Consider the following 22,651-nt stretch of genomic DNA (forward strand, 5'->3'; position numbering starts at 1 on the left):
GCTGGTTAACAAATATCATTGCCTTATTATACCTTAGCCAGTATACAAAGAAGAATTGCTCAATATCCCTATAAGCAAACTTGGCAGAGGTAGTTTATTACTTCTCAGCTACAAAGGATCTGTATTTTAATAGGTCAAGTTGGCTAATGCCCTGCTCTCACCAAAAATGGATGCTATTGTTCAGTTCAGTTGGTTGCTCAGTAGTGTTTCTAAAGTTATGACACAGGCATGGAAAACCAGCTTAACCTAGCTGGGTCACAAGGCCAAACATGAAAGCATAGGTAATCTTCTCTTCAAGTCTGTTATCAAGAGATAACAGTCTGATTAGAGGTTATCAATATCAAAAAGGACACAGACAAATGTTCAGGCCTTTATTTTTAAATATTGCCCTGCCAACTTTTACTTTAATTGTGCTGCTGAATTTAAATTTGAAATTCTGTTGGACCATATGAGGAGGGCAGCCATTTGGTTTCAGCAGAGTTTATCAGTCAGACTGAAACACATTTACAAAAACCTGTTTATTTGTGCCATCAAATTCATCTTTTTATTCTTACTCAATTGTAATGAGAGTGTTGCCCAAATAAAGCACCCGATGCTTGCATGTTTATATCCTGACTCCTGTGTTCAGTTGAGCGGAGAATGACTTACTGCTGAAATATGTACTTTCTTCTTCACACACAAGGAAAGCAGTACAGTAAAAAGACTGATTTCAACACAGGATTGGCACAGACAGAACAGGATTGTGTAGGTGTGCTTTAGTATTACTTGCAGGGGCAATGCAAAACTAAACCCATTAAAACAAGATAGTGTCAGTAGATTCCATTAAAAAATTTCACCCAGAAAGCAGTTTTAATGAGGAATTTTCCACCTAGTATAGAGGAGATGACTTAACATTTTCATCTAAGGTGTATCTAGGTCATTTCCCCTTAAATCTTCTTTCGTGCACAATCTCACAGAGATAGCACACAGACTGCCATTAGCCTGCGGGTTCAATTAATACTGGTGGCAAAGGGCAAACTTTTCAATTTCTCAGCAAACCCTTTAACCACATATATACCACATCAGCATCCATCTTACCCAAACAGTAGTACTATGAATTGAGGATGTAACCTATAGCAATACGTTGTTGCTTTATTATGATGCCTCAACCTCTAAAACCACAGATAAACCTGGGTATAAAGTTCCAAGTAGGCAAAGTAATGAAGGACAAATCATTTTATTTATATTAATATACATAACCTATAATTTAGAATTGAGATCTCCATATTTCATATGTTTACACTAGGAAAATATTTTAATTTAAACAACTGGACTAGAATCTTCATCTATCGAGGTATTTATGACTGCTGTATTTGAGCGCATTAACAGTGTGAAATACTGTAAGAAAACATACATTAAGCTCTAAAATACTTACATAAAATAGGTGGGATATCCTGCATCCACATACCAGCAGTATTTTTTGGCCGCTGTACTCTGGGGAGTAAAAAGAAATCACTTAAGTTTTTTTACCAACAGATTCCATTTCGCATCCTCAGTAGACAAAATACTTACTCAAGTACTGAAACCAAGTCAAACCCTGTGCTCCCACTTCCGATTTAGATCCCGTGCGTTAACAGGATTATCTTCAATAGTAAAAAAGTGCCATACGTAAGCCAATATTTCAAAGAATTTTCTTAATGCGCATGCTTTCTTTGTATTTCACACAATAGGTTGAGCACCAAGCTGCAAAAGGAAATGAGGTAATAAAAGATACATTGAGCCACCTATAAATGTAATTTTTAAAAATCCTCAATAATTATTTACGAATAGTTAATCAGCATTGAACACAAAAAAAATTAGGTTTGTGTTTGTTCTGAAACATTAATCCAAACATTAGCAGGCAGTTCACTGGTTTTCCTGGTCAAGCAGAAATCACTCACTAACCTGGTTCAGTTTGCCTGCAATTTTAGTTTACGCATATGTAGATTTATCTCAATCTCTATTTATTTGTGACATTACACACAAAGAAATGAGGTGTAATAGAGGTGTAATCTCTAACAGATTAAATTACTAGACTAGAAATCTATAGGACAGAATGAACAACTGAAGTTCCAATTCCACTATAGCAAGTGTGGCATTTAAATTCAACTAACCTTCTAGAATTTGAAAAAGAATTTTTAATAATGATCATACATAAACTACCAGATTGTCATCAGAACCCATCACGCAAGTGTCTTTCAAGATGGATCTGTCACTATCTGGCATGTATGATTCTCCAGGCCAGAAACTGCTTAACAAAATCCTCGAGGGGCAAATACAGATGGACAATAAATGCTGGGTTTGCCAGTGATGTTCAGATCACAAATATAAAATTACAGCGTTAAAATAAAAGAAATTACATCATGGAATTCAGCATGAATCAGTACAAAAGGAAATTTGGCTTCAAAGGTGCTGAATTAGCTCATGATATTAAGTAAAAATAAAACCCGAGATCTTTGTCTTTTTGGCTTTCACACAAGGTAATACAGTCTCCTGATAAACAACTTTTATTTGGCATCATAGGATGAAGAGCCTGTTCCTGTCCTGTACTGTTCTACGTTCCATGTTTTCCATTGAACTAGACAAGTCATTATCAGGATTTAGGCCTTACTGGCAAAACCAGCATTTATTACTCATCCCTAATGACTCTTGAGAATATGGTAGCATGTCACCTTATGAATTGCTGCAGTCCTTCTGGTGAAAGTACTCATAGAGCTGATGATGGGGAGTTTCAGGACTCAGACTCAGCGACGATAAGAGAAACTGGCGGCAGAGTAGCATAGTGGTTAGCAATATGCTATAACACCAGTAACAGGGGTTCACTTCTGCTGCTGTCTGTAAGGAGTTTGTACATTCTCCCAGTGGGTTTTCTGAGGGGAAGTAAGACATCTTCAATCTCAAGAATTTACCTCAAATTCATTATCTCACACTCTTGTTATTTAATGCTATTTATTTATATTTGTACTTGGACAGTTCGTTGCCTTCTGCACTCTAGTTGATCTTTCATTGATCCTGTTATAGTTACTATTCTACAGATTTGTTGAGTATGCCCACACGAAAGTGAATCTCAGGGTTGTACATGGTGATATACATGTACTTTGATAGTAAAATTTATCTTGAATAATTTTAAAGATCAAAGTAAAACAGCGAATGTGTCATTCCATGGTGATCTGTGCTGCTTTTATCAGCATTGGCATGTTTCTGTCTCTCTTATTTAGAGCAGTATCTTGACATCTCCTCCTGAGAGTGTGACTATTATTGACATACATCTCCAATTATGCCCTCAAACAGTTCATCACTATTCATGCCGTGATCTATCCAGACAAGACAAAAACTATTGGCTTTTCGGCTTATTACTTTCCCTTTCAAATGCATGGCTATAGCCCCTGCAAACTTCCTTTCTGGTTAGGTTGCCACTTTGAAGTTATTCAGAACCTAACTTGGGTCTATATTTGATGCAGCATCCATTTTATTACACAAGTTGACAGTTAGGCAAGAAGCAGCCACCCAGAGGATTTTTAAGGCAACAACTGTCACTTAAATTACACCTACGCTCTGTCCGCCACCCGTCCCATTCCCATTCTGATATGTCTATCCACGGCCTCCTCTACCGTCAAGATGAAGCCACACTCAGGTTCGAGGAACAACACCTTATATTCCGTCTGGGTAGCCTCCAACCTGATCACATGAACACTGATTTCTCTAACTTCAGTTAATGCCACTCCTCCCCTTCTTACCCCATCCCTTATTTTTATTTCCCCCCCCCTTTTTTTCTTCTGTCTGTCCCTCTCACAATCACTCTTTGCCTGCTCTCCATCTTCCTCTGGGTTCCCCTCCCCCTTTCTTTCTCCCTGGGCCTCCTGTCCCATGATCCTCTCCCTTCTCCAGCTCTGTATCCCTCTTGCCAATCAACTTTCCAGCTCTTAGCTCCATCCCTCCCCCTCCTGTCTTCTCCTATCATTTCAGATCTCCCCTCCCCCTCTCAAATCTCTTACTATCTCTTCCTTCAGTTAGTCCTGACGAGGAGTCTCGGCCCGAAACGTCGATTGTACTTCTTCCTATAGATGCTGCCTGGCCTGCTGTGTTCCACCAGCATTTTGTGTGTGTTACTTAAATTGCCTGCTCTTTTTATTAAAGGACTAAAAAGGATCACAGTCATACTCAAGTTTTAGCCAACATATCTGGGAGATTACCCTAGATACAGTCAAACCACCAAAATTATAATAAATTCAAAGTCTTCTCCAAGACAGCCATGTAGGCATGCCTACTGAAAAAAACAGTTTTGCTAGGAAAACATTAGTTTGCAGAAGTAATGGGAGCAGGGCAGAGAGAATGCAAAGCACAGGAACACCAAAGAGCGAGAGAGAAAATGCACTCCTTCCTTTGGACCTTCAGAGCCACGTTCACAACCCATCCTGCCACTGTCAATTCATAGACCACATACAGTAGCAATGCAAGCCAATGTGTGCAACCCACTTAAAATGCTCTGACACTTCTAGTCTTAGTACTCAAGCTTTAACAAAAGTACTGTTGACCTGGAACCCTGGTAACCCAACAACCATTTGGCTAGAAGAGAAATTGACAATTTTTATGTTCAAAGACCATTAACTAAAATCAAAACGCAGAGGTTCAAAAACACTAAGAACTGACAAAGACCCAACTATTCCACTTGTAGCTGTAGAAATTTTTCAATATATCCTTGGTATAAATAAGTGCTAGTTTCCCAAGTTTTGCTTTTCAGTAACATCAATGTTTGATGGTTGCCATCAGCAAAAATGGACAGTAATTCTGAATTATCATAGTAAATTCATTATCTGCCTGATCCAAGCTTGGCTCTATTGTGCTATTAATGTTCTGTTGTTGAACCATATTTGATTTTTCTTTACACATAGGCCAGCTGATTCCACACAATAGATGTGTTTGTGCTTACAGCACTCCCATTTGTGTGCTGTCTTACCCTTGTAAATGGCAACAAGGAAACTTAAGTCAGGCATGTTGATGGAACAAATGACTTCATAGTTCCCAACACAAATGGTCAGATATCATTCAATATATACCAGGTGATTCATTTCAAAACTTACACTTGTTGAAAAAGCTTCCCTGGCTTGAAAATATAATTTACAAAGAAAAATAACATGCTCCTGATGGTACAAATGTAAAACACTTCACTGTAGTTTACCTGTCTTCCCCCTTTTCTTGAAAAACACCAATGCCCATTGGTTGGAAGGAGGCGAGAATAAAACACCTAACACTGAGTTCTGCAGTAAATTGCTCAACTATTTCTCATGTGTGAAGCTAAGAAGGTGGGATGAAGATAACATGGCACCAAACGGCAACTCCTTTGCTTGCACCTTTGGATAACTTTTATTTCTATCCCAGACATCCCACCCTACAAAAACTCATTTCAGGGAGATAGCATCATCAATTTGAGGGAGACTCCCGGGAGAGGTGGGATGACTGCAATAGAGTAGCTCCTTAGCAGCTAGCCAGCTAGTTTAAATAACGTTAGCTATGCTAATGCACGATTGACACCTGTTAAACTCACCTCAACATGTCTTTTACAGTCTTAACCCACCATGGGCAATAGAAAAGTCACTGTTGCAAACAGCGCAGCGAGTAACACTGTCATTATTTTTGATCCCTATTAGGCAGGGGTACACTTTAGTGTAGTCTGGGCTGATATACATTTTATATTTTGTTTTGGAACACTCTGCCACTCTGACTTTTTTTGGAACTCTCTCACTCTCTCTTGTGCTTGCTTTGTCACTCACTCTCTCTTGTGCTTGCTTTCTCGCTCTCTCTCTCATGGTCGCTCTCTCTCACACTTGCTTTCTTGCTCTTGTGCTTGCTCTCTTGCGCGCATTCTCTCATGCTCGCTCTTAAAAAAATCAATTTCCGGGACATTGTATATAATTTGCAGGCATCAGTGAGCCACTATTAATTTGTGGGAGACTCCCGGACCTTCCGGGAGAGGTGGGATGTCTGCTATCCATGTTCTCTCTTTTTTTTCCCCTTTCAGGGTGTGAGGGATTCTTTTGAAAACTCTGACCTGGAGCTACACTCTGACTTTGGTTCTTTGTGGGAATGAGACCCACTCTCAGGGCCTCACGACCGGCCGTTTTTTGATATCCCAAGGTCACAGGCTGGAAGACAAACGTGCCTTCAGGGTTCCAGGATTTTGTGGCTCTGGGGACGTGCTGATTCTAGGCCGATGCCCCTGACTGAAACACCGCGGAGAACACGGAACATCAGAAGCAGTGGATTAGCTGCCAGGGGTTGAGTAGCTGAAGAGCTGCGCCTTTTTGGTGCTGCCTCTCTGGGTGAATAAGTAGTTTTTGGGGTACTTCAAGTCTGTGTCTTTATTGATGCTTTGCTGCACACTTGAGTGCTCAGTGCTGATGGGGGGATTGTTGACTTGCTGATGGGGGGATTGTTGACTTGCTGCTTGTGCGTGGGGGGGGCTTTGGGGTTCTAATGTTTTCACTGTCATCCATTCTTTGGGGCACTCCACTGTTTGCGTGGATGTCTGTGAAGAAAACATGTCAGGATGTATATTGTATACATTTCTCTGACATTAAGTGCACCACCTAACAGCATGTTCCGGTTATTTCAACAATATTGATAACAACAACTACCTGAAGTCAAAAATAAATAATTCTAAGAAATCAGAGAAGTGCTTCAAACATCAGATCCATCTAATTTCTTGCAATTACCAGTAAAAATTCTAAAAACATTGAACTCAATATTTATAGTCATATAATTTTAAATTTCAAGTAAATACAGCAAAAATATGCAAGACTGAACTAAGAGCTTTGCACGAAGCGTGAAGGATCAAATAGCAACTGTTTTGTTTAAAATTATAGGACAGGTAAAATGAACCAGTTCCAAAATATTAGAAAAAGAACCTTTTTAAATCTAAACCCATCATTGGTTAACTAAAAGCTATTTACTGTACAAAACTGCTCCAATTGTATTCTTGTAAGCTTTCCCAAATGGTTTAAGTGATTAAATGTTGTGTTGACCCAGCTTAATCCTAATTTGCATGTCAGTAATAGTATTAAAAGAATTCTGGGCTCTGACACTCATTGCATACAGCAATAAAGTCTTTAGTTAATGTATACAATGTTTCCCTTCAACCCAAGTCACTATTTTACTTCAGGTTTTGCGGGGCTCTCTGAAATTCACACACAAGAACACCAAGATCAAAATCTTCACCATGATTTAAAAAAAATACTTGGATGTGTATAAGAGCCATAACCCACAGGGCAATAAATTAAGGGTTGGGAAATGGGATAACTATTTTTCCCCTGTATAGACAATAAACGGAATGGCCACCTCCTGTGGCATGAATTTCTATAACAGAATTGGACCTGGGTATGAGTGTAACAATTGTAACACTAAGTTCATGATCAATATAGATATCTGAAAAACTCCCATGATTCCCCCAAGTTAAAATTCCATTGCCTGTTAATTTCCAGGGTTGAAACACATTTAATGGTCATTACAATAATTAGTACAATTGATTCCAGTGAATTGGGCCAACAATTAATCGGACACTGTTTATTTTGGACAACTCAAAGAACAAAAAACTTAACCAAATTACCTTTGTTTATTTGGGACAACAGACTGTTGCCGAAAAATTTCTAACTAGCATGAACTGCATGAATCTGTGTGGCCGTTAGAATCTACACCATGCTTAGAGTGAATAGTTTTCAAAATAGCATCATTTGGGTGTGTTGTGTTAAAAAAAAAGTGATTTTGTCACTGGTAGTTGGAGAAAAATAAGCAGCAATTCGGAAATTTTTGCCCACTGTGATTTCAAGAATTCAGGCTGGAAGATGCCAGAAACGGCCAGGCATGAAAATGAAATGTTTTCACTACTTCAACAAGTTAGGAACTACAAACGCATCGACAATCATCTTGAATGTTACAATGAAAAATGAAAATTTAGAGGATACAAGCATCAACAGCATTGTATGAAGGCAGTCCATTATCTGCACTAGGTGGCTGCACTGATTTTGTATATTTACAGTCAAAAGAACATGACACGGATAAGTATCAGGAGCAAATACACAGATTTATGGCGCTGTTGTAGTATTGGTTGTGTTCCAATTTGTTCTGTATTTCATTTAAATACATAACGTTACTCTATTTGTTTTTGTACTTTTTAAAAACTATTTCCATGAAACTTCAGCTAATTGGGGCAGCCACTTAATTGGGCCAAAATGTACTGGTCCTCATGTGTCCCAATAACCAGAGCCCACTGAATTTTAAAATTAACATTAATGTTGTTTGCTAATTGCATGAGCTTTCTAACTGGTGATGTTAGAACAAGCCTGCAGATGGTTGGAGTGGCCTGTGGATGGACAATGCCTTCAGACAGTTAGATGATGGTTTTAAATAAAAATGGGTTTCATCAGAATCTTTAAAAAGCCATTTTTTCCTTAAAAAAAGTAGAAAAGAGAAGAACCAAGTCATCAAAAATAAAGAGCTTTTAGGAAACCAGGAGCTTGGAAAGAGAAAAACGTAGAAAAATTAAGAGGCTGGAGGGTTGTAATTATCCAAGGTGGAGAAGCAATATTTGACTAGTAAACGTAATGTAAGTGTTTAAAAAAGATAGATGGGGTGGCTAGATGACAGCACACAAAAGGATAAGGGAAGGAAATAAGGGTCGAAGGGGCTGGTGAGGGTGTGGCAGAGCAAGGTCATAATTAACAGAAAATTCCTGAAGGAACAACCACACATCATTATTCATAGTCACATGAGTATTGCTGGAAGGCTTCAAAATAACAAATGTTCTATCCCAGTTTCTTAAAAACAAGGATGCAAGAACAAACCCTGCTGAAGTTTCCAGAAACGAGAAACAGGAAGAATTACCTTTTTCAATAAAAGGTAATAAAAGCTTGTTAAAAGATAGAATATAATCGACAAACAAGTTGAATTTTTCCACTAATTAACAGAGGATGGACAAATCAATTTTTGAATGAGATTTGATAAGCATACCAGGCTGGCTGGCAAAACAAAACCTGTAGAATGACAGGATCAGTGGTGGCATAGATAAAAATACTTATAGGACAAAGTAGAATCGCAGATTTTATTTTAAGGTGCAGAGAAGCAGAATGGTATTCTTCCTCTTCTCACTCACCTAGCAAGTTGTGTCAGACCTGCAAATGCAAAGGAACCTCAGCCCTTAGTGCAGTATACAGCGAGTACAAATGTAGCAGGTCTCAGTTAAACAACGACACACTAAAAAATAAGCAAAATATTTTCTTCTGCCACAAGTACAAAAGGTAACATCCTGGCAGGAAGATACAGGAGAAATTAAATGGTGTAATTCTCTAAAAGATTGTAGGAACAAAGATGTATTGTATAAATCTTTGAAGGTAACAGGGTAGGTTAAGGAAGCAGTTAAAGCAGCACGTGGCAGTCTGGGTGTGTGCGTGTACACACAGACACACATATATAAAGAGCAAGGTCATATTAAACTTGTATAATCACTGATAGACCACAACTAGAGTAACATTCTGAATCTGAAAGGGCACCCCCTGTGATGGATGCTGATGAGATTTAATAGAATAGAGTAAGGGATTAAGGAATTTTGATTACAAGAATTGCCGAGAGAAACTAGCATTGCTCTAAGAGCAGAAGAGGTTTGACAGCTTAGTAACAAAATAATGAAGAGAATGAAAGGATAAATAGAGAAATCACGCTCTCATTAATGCGGAAACAAAGAAGAACTGATGTGACTAGAAGATCCAGGGTGACATGACAAAAACTAACTGTAGTTATGATTTAGAATGTACTGCAGTACTGAAAGCACAGGGAATGCGGAATCAATTTCAAAAATAAAATCAATAAATATTTGAAGATCAAAGCATTCACAGGGTTATGAAAAGAATGGCAAATGAAAAGGACTGGATTGTTCTGCAAGGAGTCAGCAAGACTTGCTAGCATAAATAGTTGCCTTGTGCTATAATGATTTGACCTAAAGGAAGGTCATAGTGCAGGCCCTATCAGCATTTGTATTCCTACCACATTCTCCTCGTCAGCCCCAGCTTCGATCATTTTTGTGAGACCATTGGCTAGGGAGTTGTAGTGTTTAAATTATACATCTACTGCAGAGGAGGACTGGGGACACATCTTTATGACATTAATCCTGGTAAATTAGTTCTTTGCGAAAGCAAAACTAGTCTGTGTAAGCAACTGAATCAAGCATGAAAAATTAAAAAGTGAATATTCAACACAAAGGCAGTATATGAGGAAAGAGATACAGTTAACATTTTAGGGCAAAAATTCTTCAACAGAATTGTTGAGAAAAAACATGCTGTAGTTAGGGTGAAAGTGAAAAATGCATAAAACAAAAAATATCTCTCAAATGGAGAGGCCTAGATTTCTGTGATATAAGCAGCATATGAAGTCATTCTGTGGATAGAGTTTGTGGTTCTTTCATTACTCAATGTAAAGCAATTACAGAATCAGAACAGAAACAATAGACATTACATGCTGCGAAAAGCAGCAGTATAGGAAATGCAAGTTTGGCCAGTTCTTATATAGAGGAAGAATTACCCGAAGTTGTAGAATTTGATGGAGTCGGTAGGATGCTATGGACCCAAAAGAAAAATTAAATGGGGATCCTCAAGCTTACATTGGGCCTTGATATAACAGTGTCAAGCTGCATTTGGTGTCTTCAATATTAAAGAGGACCAGATTGTGACTACACTAGATTGGAAGAAGTGCAAATCACTGCTTAGGTGCCTAGGTGAGAGGGTAAAGACACAAGGACAATTGCTGCATCTTCTGCAGCTGCCTGGGGAAATATCTTAAGAAAGGGAATGATGGTTATTTCAGATTTTCAGAAGGTTGTGAAGAAAGACATGACCATTTATTTACATCCTGAAGTGCTGGGAGACAAAGGTGATACTGAACATGACAAATCCTGTGAATTCACACAAAGCCCAATTTCTTGGAGAGGCTGGCCCAGTTGCCCTTACTTCAAAAGCAGCTCCCTCTCCCCCCAATCTGCATCAGGTCTCAACAATCTACAGTCGGCCACACCAGAACCATTGCATACAGTAGATGACCCCAAAAAACACACAGATGAAATACTGCCTCACAGGGAAAGACTGTTTGAGACCCGGAATGGTGGAGGAGAAGTGTAGGGGAAGATGTAGTACTTGTCCCATTTGCAGGGATACGTGCCAGTAGGGAGATCAGTTTGGAGGGACAAGCGAACAAGAGAGTCACAAAGAGAGCGATTCCTGCAGAAAGTGGAGAGTCTAGATGGGGGAAGGAAAGGTGTGTATAGTGGTAGGAATCTGTTGGGGATGGCAGAAGTTAAAGAGAATGATATGCTGGATACAAAGGCTCGTGGGGTGGTAGGTAAGAACAAGAGGAATACTAATAGTGGTGGGAAGATAGGAAGAGGGCAGATGCACGGGAAATAAAGAAGATACGGTGAGGGCAATGTCAATGGTAGTGGAAAGGCACTCTGTTCTTTGGAGGAGGACATCTCAGATGTTCTGGAATGGAAAGCCTCATCTTACGAGCAGATGCGGTGGAGACAAGAGATACTAAGAAAAGGCATTTTTACAAGTGACAGGGTGAGAAGAGGTACTGTTAAAATAGCTGTGAAAGTCAGAAGGTTTATAAAAGACCTCTAGATGGTCTGTCTCCAGAGGTTGAAACAGATCAAGGGAAAAGATGTCAGAGGTGGACCAAGTAAATTTGAGGACAGGGCGGAAATTAGACATGTTCAGCGTGGATGTAGGAAGCAACACCAAGAGTTGGGGAATATTGCCAGTGTAGCCTTGGAGCACGGAGTTTTCCACATAGCCTATGAAAAGACAGGCATAGCTAGGGCCAATGTGGGTGCTCATGGCTACATTTTGGGTTCGGAGAAATTTGGAGGAGTCGAAAGAGGACGATAACCAGATGGAGGAGGGTGATATTGTGGAAGGGATCTGGCTAGATCAGTTGTCTAGAAGCAGGCAGAGTGCTTTAAGGCATTCCTAACGGGGGATAGAAGTGTAAACGGACTGCTGCATACGGAATATAAACCAGAGATGATAGCATTTCAAAATGGACATCAATGCCCAATAAGATTTTTTTTAGCCTTACACTTCTGACACCACACCAACAATTTTGATAGATGCAAGTGACATACCAATTAACGGCAGAAAAACCACAACTTATCTTAATTTCCACTGAAAATAAAACTGAAAGTTCACGTCAAGGAACTACAATGCGTTTGTTCAAGGTTATAAATGTATGTATTTAATGCAAGCACTCTTTTGGCATTGATAAAGAACCACTTGGGTACAACAATAACACTAAAATTTTCAGTAGAACGTCAGTGGCATCAGTGTTAAAGGCTTAGAGATTTCAACTGAAATCAAGGGGTATGTACATAGAGCATGCATTACAGAGGTACACATTAACATCATATTGATTACTATAGTTGGAAATTTCTCAAATAATAACTTGCTTTCGACGTCAGTTAATACAATTCTATTGAATTATTGACTTAACATGCAATAAATTTGTACTTAGATTTCCATTGATAAGATAGCCTAATTTCCCAGAAGTTACAGAATGTAGTATTTCAAGACTCTTTACAAGAGAACAACAGTAGCAGGCTATTGGCTCCATGAGCTACGGCCATTCTAACGATCATAGTTTATTGCATTTGCCTTCCTCACCACCAACTCAACTAGCAAGTTTACCTTTAGGGTGTTCTGCAAGGATTTTCTCCCCGTTTAGAATATAGTCTGCACATTTATTTCCACTACTAAAGTACACGACCATGCATTTCCATTTTTTATTTGCCACTTTCTTGCCCATTCTCCTAATCTGTGCAAGTCATTCTGCAGCCTTCCCTGTTTCCTCACTGCCACCTGCCCCTCCACCCATCTTTGTATCATCTGCAAACTTGGCAACAAAGTCATCTATTCCATCATTTACATCATTGATATACAGCATAAAAAGAAGTGGTCCCAACACACACCCCTGTAGAACACCACTGATCACTGGCAGCTAACCAGAAAAGGAACCTTTTATCCCCACTCACCACCAACCAGCCAATGCTTTAAACAAGCTAGTAACTTTCCTGTATTACCATGGGCTCTTAATCTGTAATAGTGCCACAAGATCATTCACCTCATTTCTTACACCCTGTGCACCAAGTACTGTATTTGCTACCCATTTTGATTCTGCACCCTTAATGCACTGATACTCACCCTGCTGGCTGCAATTTTGACCTACCATCTGCCTGCCCTTCCTGATAGTCTGACTGCACGCCATCTTTGCTTTTTGCCCCATCCGTCCTATCCTGAGTCCCTTCACTCCGGTTTCCATCCCCCTGCCAAATTCGATAAAACCCTCCCCAGTAGCTCTAACAAACCTGCCTGCAAAAGATATTGGTCCCCCTCGGGTTCAGGTGCAACCTGTCAATTTTGAACAGATCATACCTCACCCAGATCCAAGAACCTGAAGTCCTGCCCTCTGCAACAGCATCTCAACCATGCATTAATCTGCCAAACCACCGGTGCGTGGCACAAGCAGCAATCCATAAGTTACTACCCTGGAGGACCTGCTTCTCAGTTTTCTGTCTCGCTCTCTAAATTCTCTCCTCAGGTCCTCTTTGCTTTTCCTTCTATGTCATTGGCACCTACATGTACTGAGACATCTGACTGCTTACCTCACACCCCAGCTCCCACCAAAATGGTGTGGACGCAGTCTGAGACATCCCTAACCCTGGCACCTAGAAAGCAACATACAATTTGGGTGTCCATTTCACGTCCACAGAATCTCCTGTCTGTTCCTCCTACTACTGATAGTCCCCTATCACTAAGTACTCCCCTCTTCTCCATCTTTCCCTTCTGTACCACAAACTCATGTTCAGTGCCAGTAACCTGGTCTCCGTGGCATTCCCCTGACAGATTTTCCGCACAACAGTATCCAAAACTGTATACTTTTTATTGCGAGGAATGGCCTCGGGGTGCTCTGCACTGACTGCCTATTCACATTTCCATTTCTCCCGAGTCACCCAGCTGCTCCCCTCCTGCAACTTAGGGGTGATTACTTCCCTGTAACTCCGATTATCTCCTCACTCTCCAGTACAAGCCGAAAGTCATCCAGCTGCTGTTCTGGGTCCCTAACCCGGTCTTCAAGGAGCTGCAGGTAGATGCACTTCATGCAGATGTTGTTCCCTGGGAGAGGCTCTGGGTCTCCCATGACTCCAACACCCGGCATGAAGAACATACAACAGCCATTTACTACACAAGGTACAGTAACAGAAAAAAAAGGAACCTTAACAGAAGCTTACCCAGAGCCAACGCCTCTTCCAAGCTGAAGCCTTTGAGCCAAAGCCTGACACTCCTACTCTCACTAATGAACTACACCAAACAATGGCCATCCTGCTTGCCCCTTCTGTACTTTTAAGCAAGCTTCATCGCCTGATCCAGTGAAACCTCCTCGCTGTGCTCTGCTCCTGCCACAGACTGAGCTGCTGGAACGAGTACGAACATCCGCGAAGCTCTCCTTTTAAACAAGCATCGCCAACCTGCGAGGAACCTCCTCACCGTGCTCTAGTCCTACCGCTGATTGGCCCAGATTATATGATAATATAATTATCATTTGTACTGTATCAGCTATGCATTTACCAGTAACTTATCCAAATCACTTTCACATCCCTTGGCATCTCTCTCACACTTCACAGTCCCACCTAGATTCCTATCAGCAAATTTAAAAAATTCTGACTCTTTTCCAAGTAACGGCATTTATATTGCAAATATCTTGTATGCAAGCACTAAACCCACTAATCACAGCCTTCAACCCTGAAAGGGGCCCCATTTATTCCATCTATTTCCTGGCGGTTGTTAAATTGTGGAGTTACATTTGCATCCCTCCGTTCCACAATCTATCAAAGTTTGGAATAACTAATGTTTCCATTGACAATCCACCATTTTGCTGCCTCTGTTATAAAGTGGGATGTAGAACAAGCTTTCAGTAGCATTTCTTCCATCAGCATTTAAGTGAGCGAATTTCTTTTAATTCCCATTTCATTATTAACCCCTTGCTTCCTTGGCATTTGGGAAGCAAATTGAGTCCCCTTTCATGAAAACAGAACCAGGTAAGATGTTTTAAATGCTCTGCTCGTTACAGTTCTGATCAGAGGGGCTTAAATTGTCTTCTCTACTCTCCCCCCACAACACGCTGGAGGAACTCAGCAGGTCGGGCAGCATCTGTGGAAATGATCAGTCAACATTTCGGGCCGGAACCCTTCGTCAGAACTGAAGAGGGAAGGGGCAGAGGCCCTATAAAGGTAGTGGGGAGAGGGTGGAAAGGAGAAGGTTGGTAGGTTCCAGGTGAAAAACCAGTAAGGGGAAAGATAAAGGGGTGGGGGAGGGGAGGCAGGGAGGTGATAGGCAGGAAGGGTGAAGAAGGAATAGGGGAAAACACAATGGGTAGTAGAAGGAGGCGAAACCATGAGGGAGGTGATAGGCAGCTGGGGGAGGGGGCACAGTAAATAGGGATAGGGGAAGGGAGGGGAAAGGAGGGGGAGGAAGTTGGAAAATTCTATGTTCATACGAAGGAGCTAGAGACTACCTAGACGGTGTATGAAGTGTTGCTCCTCCAACCTGAGTTTAGCCTCATCATGGCACTAGAGGAGGCCATGTATGGACGTATCCGAATCGGAATGGTAAGCAGAGTTGAAGTGGGTGGCAACCGGGAGATCCTGTCTGTTGTGCTGGACGGAGCGGAGGTGCTCAACGAAGTGGTCCCCCAATCTGCGTCGGGTTTCACCGATGTAGAGGAGGTCGCACCGGGAGCACTGGATGCAATAGATGACGCCCCCTTTTACACACTTGTAGAAACTGCTACTGTCTGTTTCCAATCATACCTCTATGCTGAATTCTAAACAGCCCGCAATTCTCAGGCTTGCTACTTTCTCTGGCAATGTCATTGTGTCTAATATTATTCTTAGTATCTTTTTTGCCACATTTGGTCACTTATCCTTGGCTATTGCAGTTTCTGCATTCATTCCCAAAGTATTCGCTACTGCCTATACACAACCATGCCTTTCAAAGAAGCTCCTCCAATCTATTACAGCTAACTTACTCCTCATATTTCAAAAGCTTACTATAGGTTTAAGACCCCAGGTTGGTAACAATACCAGTAATTAACTGAACATAGAACAGTACAGCCCCTTCGTCCGATGATATTGTACTGACCTTTTAACCTACTCCACAGTCCTTAGCTCCAACATTTCCCTTCATATTTCTTTCACCTAAGTTCCCATCTCAAAGTCTTTTAAATGTCCCTAATGCACAAGCCCCTACCACAATCCCTGCCAATGCATTCCCGGCACTTACCACTGCAGCCCTGGGAGAAAGGGACTGTCTACTCACTCACTGTCTCTTACAATCATGTATTCCTCTATCAATTTGCGTCCTATCCACCTTCACTCCAAGAAGAAAAGCCTTGGCTTTCTCAATCTTTCCACACAAGTCATATTCTCTATAATGAGGTGACCAGTAATGAATATAATACTCCAAGTGTGGTCTAACCAGTTTTATGGAGCTGCTACATTATTTCACGGCTCATGACATCAATCCCCCAACTAATGAAGGTCAACACACCATACGATTTCTTAACCAACCTACCTACCAGCGTAGCAATTCTTATGGATCTATGGACCTCAAGATCCTGTTCCTCCACAATGCTAAGAATCCTGCCGTTAAGCTTGAACTTTGCCTTCAAGTTTAGTCTTCCAAAGTATATCACTTCAGAAGATTGTAACTCAACTGCATTGAAAACGTTAAAAAAAAACATTTAACAGGACAAATTCATGCCTCTCTTCTCCACCCCAGACTAACATAAAAAGCCCATGTAAGAGAAACGAGAAGCTTACTTAAAAGGGCTGGAACTCCAAATGGATAGTCAACACCTTTGGTCACATAGTTCAGCCATTGTCTGCTATATGGAAATTAGTGAGATTACTTAACAAGCATAAAAAAATCAATGGGGGCAACCATACCATTTGTGTGATGTGGAACCATTATCAAAAGGCAATGTGGTGATACAAAGCATTTCAAGGAGCATATCTGCAATTTAACAAAAGGAATCTAATATGGCGATAAAATGCAGAGTTTTGTTTTTGCAATGGGTGTACTCAAACTCAAAAGATCTGAATATATTCTGACTGGTGCACAAGAAATCAAAAGTAGACTGGACTATCAAAGGCTTAAAAAGGAGTATCACACCAAATCCAAATCCCTCATCAGATTATCTGTTGTAATTATTGATTGGATATCAGAGCAGAAACCCTGACCAATTGCCATTTCCTTAATTTAATAAAATGAGGTTAGGAGTTCCTTTACACTGGCCTAGACAGGACAGATTAGAATTAAAACAACTTCAATAATAACAGAAATAAGACCGGGGAGGGGAGAGGGAAGAGAAATAACAGGAAATACTGTTTATGCTCTTTTAATAGTCTAATATTTCTCTTTCTCATTCACCATTGTGCAGTGGATAAGTCAAATGATGAATTGTTAACTTTTCAAAAATTACGTGTATACATCTCCCAGACTATAGAAATAGCGACTTTTGTTCAATGCATCTTAACATACATCTTAAATTATATCAGAAAATAAAAATACATTAAAGTACAAAATTATATCAGAAAATAAAACTCAATTTTTTTTTCTGCATTTAGTCCACAGGAGTGATGATGAGCTTCCTGCATCCACTTCCACCCTGACCTGTCTGTAGCCCATGGAACCTTTTCTCATCTTCTATATGAGCACACTGTAGAATTTGGTAGCATTCAGAAACTACAATTTCAGCCTTCCAATTGCTTTCTTTATCAGAACTGGTCAGATTACTAACTCAAGATTTTCTTTCTCCATTAGCAGAGCCTAACCTTCTGGGTATGTCCTTTAGCTCCACATTTTGCAACTCTTACATACCTTTACATCCTCACGTTCTAAATTCCCCTTCTTTCATACATTATGTTCTGATTTTCCCCATTATCAGAGGACCTAATTAACTGCTCATCACCAAAGCAACCCTGGCCTCACCTTACAGATATTCCCTTCATCTTCCCTGCAGTTTGTTTTCTCTCATTCCCAGTACTGCCTGACTTCATGTTTTCAATACAATAAACAATAGGTGCAGGAATAGGCCATTCGGCCCTTCAAGCCAGCACTGCCATTCACTGTGATTACTGATCATCCACAATCAGTATCCAGTGCCTGCCTTATCCCCATAACCTTTGATTCCACTATCTTTAAGAGCTCTATCCATCTCTTTCAGCATGGTTTTCATTAAAAAATCTTTCTTTTCAAATCTTTTTATTGTTATATAATACAGGAAAAACATAAACAAATCAAATCTTCAGTCTACTCTGCTCTGAAAGGTTGATAATTCATGGCTGAAATATATTTGATCAGCTCACAATACTTAGCTGATTAAAAAAATCATTGTTTAATTAACAAAGCTTAATCTTTCCATTTCAGTTTAGTGCAATGGGACAACTGCCTTTTCAAAAGTAGTCTTTCTAATGATATGTTAAAGCAAGGAATCCTCTGACTATCCAGATGGTAAATATACAAATCAAAGGATTATTTGTAGAATAAATCTATTTTTTTCCAAAACAATATTCACACATCAGACAATAGTAAAACAGACTATTGACTGTTTATCTCAGTCTTCTCCAACTAATTTCTGATAACTTAAAGCAAAAAGCTGCAGATGTTGCAAATCCGAAAAGTGCAGGAAATGCCTCAGTACATCAGCCAGTATTAATGAAGAGACAAAATAATCTTTTATCAGAATTGGGAAAATTAAGAGTACAATGTTTTACTTCACTCATGTATAAAATGGGAAATGATTTTATTGGAGTAAATTGCAAGAATAAGAATGGTGGAATAGTCTGCTTCAGTTTCTGCACTTCTGTTTACATTTCTTTTCTTCCCCTCAGAAGCACAGCTCTCTCCTTATCTTCATTTTCAAAGCAACTTCTGAATCTTCTCATCTAACAAATTCTAAAACATCTTCCCTCTTCTCCTTCAGCATTCCAATGAGACCATTTCTTTTCCAGCTCACTAGTTCACAATTTCACCTCAACAAACATTCACTCAACTTCTCATCGTACATAGAAACATAGAAAATAGGTGCAGGAGTAGGCCATTTGGCCCTTCGAACCTGCACCGCCATTCAGTATGATCATGGCTGATCATCCAACTCAGAACCCTGTACCAGCCTTCCCTCCATACACACTGATCCCTTTAGCCACAAGGGCCTTATCTAACTCCCTCTTAAATATAACCAATGAACTGGCCTCAACTGTTTCCTGTGGCAGAGAATTCCACAGATTCACCACTCTCTGTGTGAAGAAGTTTTTCCTCATCTCGGTCCTAAAAGGCTTCCCTTTTATCCTCAAAAACTGTGACCCCTTGTTCTGGACTTCCCAACATCGGGAACAATCTTTCTGCATCTAGCCTGTCCAATCCCTTTAGGATTTTATACGTTTCAATAAGATTCCCCCTCAATCTTCTAAATTCCAGCGAGTATAAGCCTAGTCAATCCAGTCTCTCATCATATGAAAGTCCTGCCATCCCAGGAATCAATCTGGTGAACCTTCTGTGTACTCCCTCTATGGCAAGATTGTCTTTCTTCAGATTAGGCGACCAAAACTGCACACAATACTCCAGGTGTGGTCTCACCAAGGCCTTGTGCAACTGCAGTAGTACCTCCCTGCTCCTGTACTCGAATCCTCTTGCTATGAATGCCAGCATACCATTCGCCTTTTTCACCACCTGCTGTACCTGCATGCCCACTTTCAATGACTGGTGTATAATGACACCCAGGTCTCGTTGCACCTCCCCTTTTCCTAATCGGCCACCATTCAGATAATAATCTGTTTTCCTGTTTTTGCCACCAAGGTGGATAACCTCACATTTATCCACATTAAATTGCATCTGCGATGAATTTGCCCACTCACCTAACCTATCCAAGTCACCCTCCATCCTCTTAGCATCCTCCTCACAGCTAACACTGCCGCCCAGCTTCGTGTCATCTGCAAATTTGGAGATGCCGCATTTAATTCCCTCATCTAAGTCATTAATATATATTGTAAACAACTGGGGTCCCAGCACTGAGCCTTGCGGTACCCCATTAGTCACTGCCTGCCATTCTGAAAAGGTCCCGTTTATTCCCACTCTTTGCTTCCTGTCGGCCAACCAATTCTCTATCCACATCAATACCATATCCCCAATACCGTGTGCTTTAAGTTTGCACACTAATCTCCTATGTGGGACCTTGTCAAAAGCCTTTTGAAAATCCAAATATATCACATCTACTGGTTCTCCCCTATCCACTCTACTAGTTACATCCACAAAAAATTCTACGAGATTCGTCAGACATGATTTTCCTTTCACAAATCCATGCTGACTTTGTCCGGTGATTTCACCGCTTTCCAAATGTGCTGTTATCACATCTTTGATAACTGACTCTAGCATTTTTCCCCACCACTGATGTTAGGCTAACCAGTCTATAATTCCCCAGTTTCTTTCTCCCTACTTTTTTAAAAAGCGGGGTTACATTAGCCATCCTCCAATCCTCATGAACTAGTCCAGAATCTAAAGAGTTTTGAAAGATTATCACTAATGCATCCACTATCTCTTGGGCTACTTCCTTAAACACTTTGGGATGCAGACCATCTGGCCCTAGGGATTTATCTGCCTTTAATCCCTTCAATTTACCTAACATCACTTCCCTGCTACTATGTATTCCCCTCAGTTCCTCCATCTCACTAGACCGTCTGTCCCCTACTATTTCCGGAGGATTATTTATGTCCTCCTTAGTGAAGACAGAACCAAAGTAGTTATTCAATTGGTCTACCATGTCCTTGTTCCCAATGATCAATTCACCTGTTTCTGACTGTAAGGGACCTACATTTGTCTTAACCAATCTTTTTCTTTTCACATATCTATAAAAGCTTTTACAGTCAGTTTTTATGTTCGCTGCCAGTTTTCTCTCATAATCTTTTTTCCCCTTCCTAATTAAGACCTTTGTCCTCCTCTGCTGAACTCTGAATTTCTCCCAGTCCTCAGGTGAGCCACTTTTTCTGGCTAATTTGTATGTTTCTTCTTTGGAATTGATACTATCCCTAATTTCCCTTGTCAGCCATGGGTGCACTACCTTCCCTGGTTTATTCTTTTGCCAAACTGGGATGAACAATTGTTGTAGTTCATCCATGCGATCTTTAAATGCTCAATACCCAGTCCAGAATGGCCTGCTCTCTAGTTGGTTCCTCGACATGTTGGTTCAGAAAACCATCCCGCATACATTCCAAGAAATCCTCTTCCTCAGCATCCTTAGCAATTTGGTTCACCCAATCTATATGTAGATTGAAATCACCCATTATAACTGCTCTCCAATTATTGCACGCATTTCTAATTTCCTGTTTAATGCCATCCCCAACCTCACTGCTACTGTTAGGTGGCCTGTATACAACTCCCACCAGCGTTTTCTGCCCCTCAGTGTTATGCAGCTCTACCCATATCGATTCCACATCCTCCCGGTGAATGTCCTTCCTTTCTATTGCGTTAATCTCCTCTCTAACCAGCAATGCTACCCCACCTCCTTTTCTTTCATGTCTATCCCTCCTAAATATTGAATATCCCTGAATGTTGAGCTCCCATCCTTGGTCACCCTGGAGCCATGTCTCTGTGATCCCAACTATATCATATTCATTAATAACTATCTGCACATTCAATTCAACCACCTTGTTACGAATGCTCCATGCATTGACACACAAGGCCTTCAGGCTTGCTTTTACAACACTCTCAGCCCTTATACAATTATGTTGAAAAGTGGCCCTTTTTGATTTTTGCCCTGGATTTGCCGGCCTGCCACTTTTACTTTTCACCTTACTACTTTTTGCTTCTACCCTCATTTTACACCCCTCTGTCTCTCTGCACTTGTTTCCATCCCCCTGTTGTGAACTACCTCCTCTCTCCTAGTCTTTTTAATTTGATTCCCACCCCGCAACCATTCAAGTTTAAAGTCACCTCAGTAGCCCTCGCAAATCTCCCCACCAGGATATTGGTCCCCCTAGGATTCAAGTGTAACCCGTCCTTTTTTTACAGGTCACACCTGCGCCAAAAGAGGTCCCAATGATCCAAAAACTTGAATCCCTGCCCCCTGCTCTAATCCCTCAGTCAGGCATTTATCCTCCACCTCATTGCACTCCTACTCTGTCGCGTGGCACAGGCAGTAATCCCGAGATTACTACCTTTGCAGTCCTTTTTCTCAACTTCCTTCCTAGCTCCCTATATTCTCCTTTCAGGACCTCTCCCCTTATCCTACCTATGTCATTGGTACCTATATGTACTACGACCTCTGGCTCCTCACCCTCCCACTTCAGGATATCTTGGACACGATCAGAAATATCCCAGACCCTGGCACCAGGGAGGCAAACTACCATCCAGGTCTCCGGACTGCGTCCACAGAATCGCCTATCTGCCCCCCTTACTATCGAGTCCCCTATTACTACTACCCTCCTCTTCCTTTCCCTACCTTTCTGAGCTACAGGGCCGGACTCTGTGCCGGAGGCACGGCCACT

The 22,651-nt window shown here is 40.8% G+C and overlaps 1 protein-coding gene across 1 annotated transcript in view; it reads right to left on the reverse strand.

The window, feature by feature from the left end:
- The window catches only part of vopp1b (VOPP1 WW domain binding protein b), a 51,608-nt gene that overhangs the window by 24,940 nt on the left and 4,017 nt on the right, over positions 1 to 22,651 (reverse strand). The window contains exon 2 of the mRNA XM_063044030.1: positions 1,415 to 1,473. Coding sequence (XP_062900100.1) covers positions 1,415 to 1,473 — 59 coding nt within the window. The remainder of the gene's footprint in view (positions 1 to 1,414; positions 1,474 to 22,651) is intronic.

The sequence above is a fragment of the Mobula hypostoma genome, chromosome 3, assembly GCF_963921235.1.
Source record: "Mobula hypostoma chromosome 3, sMobHyp1.1, whole genome shotgun sequence".
In the NCBI taxonomy this organism is placed as follows: domain Eukaryota; kingdom Metazoa; phylum Chordata; class Chondrichthyes; order Myliobatiformes; family Myliobatidae; genus Mobula; species Mobula hypostoma.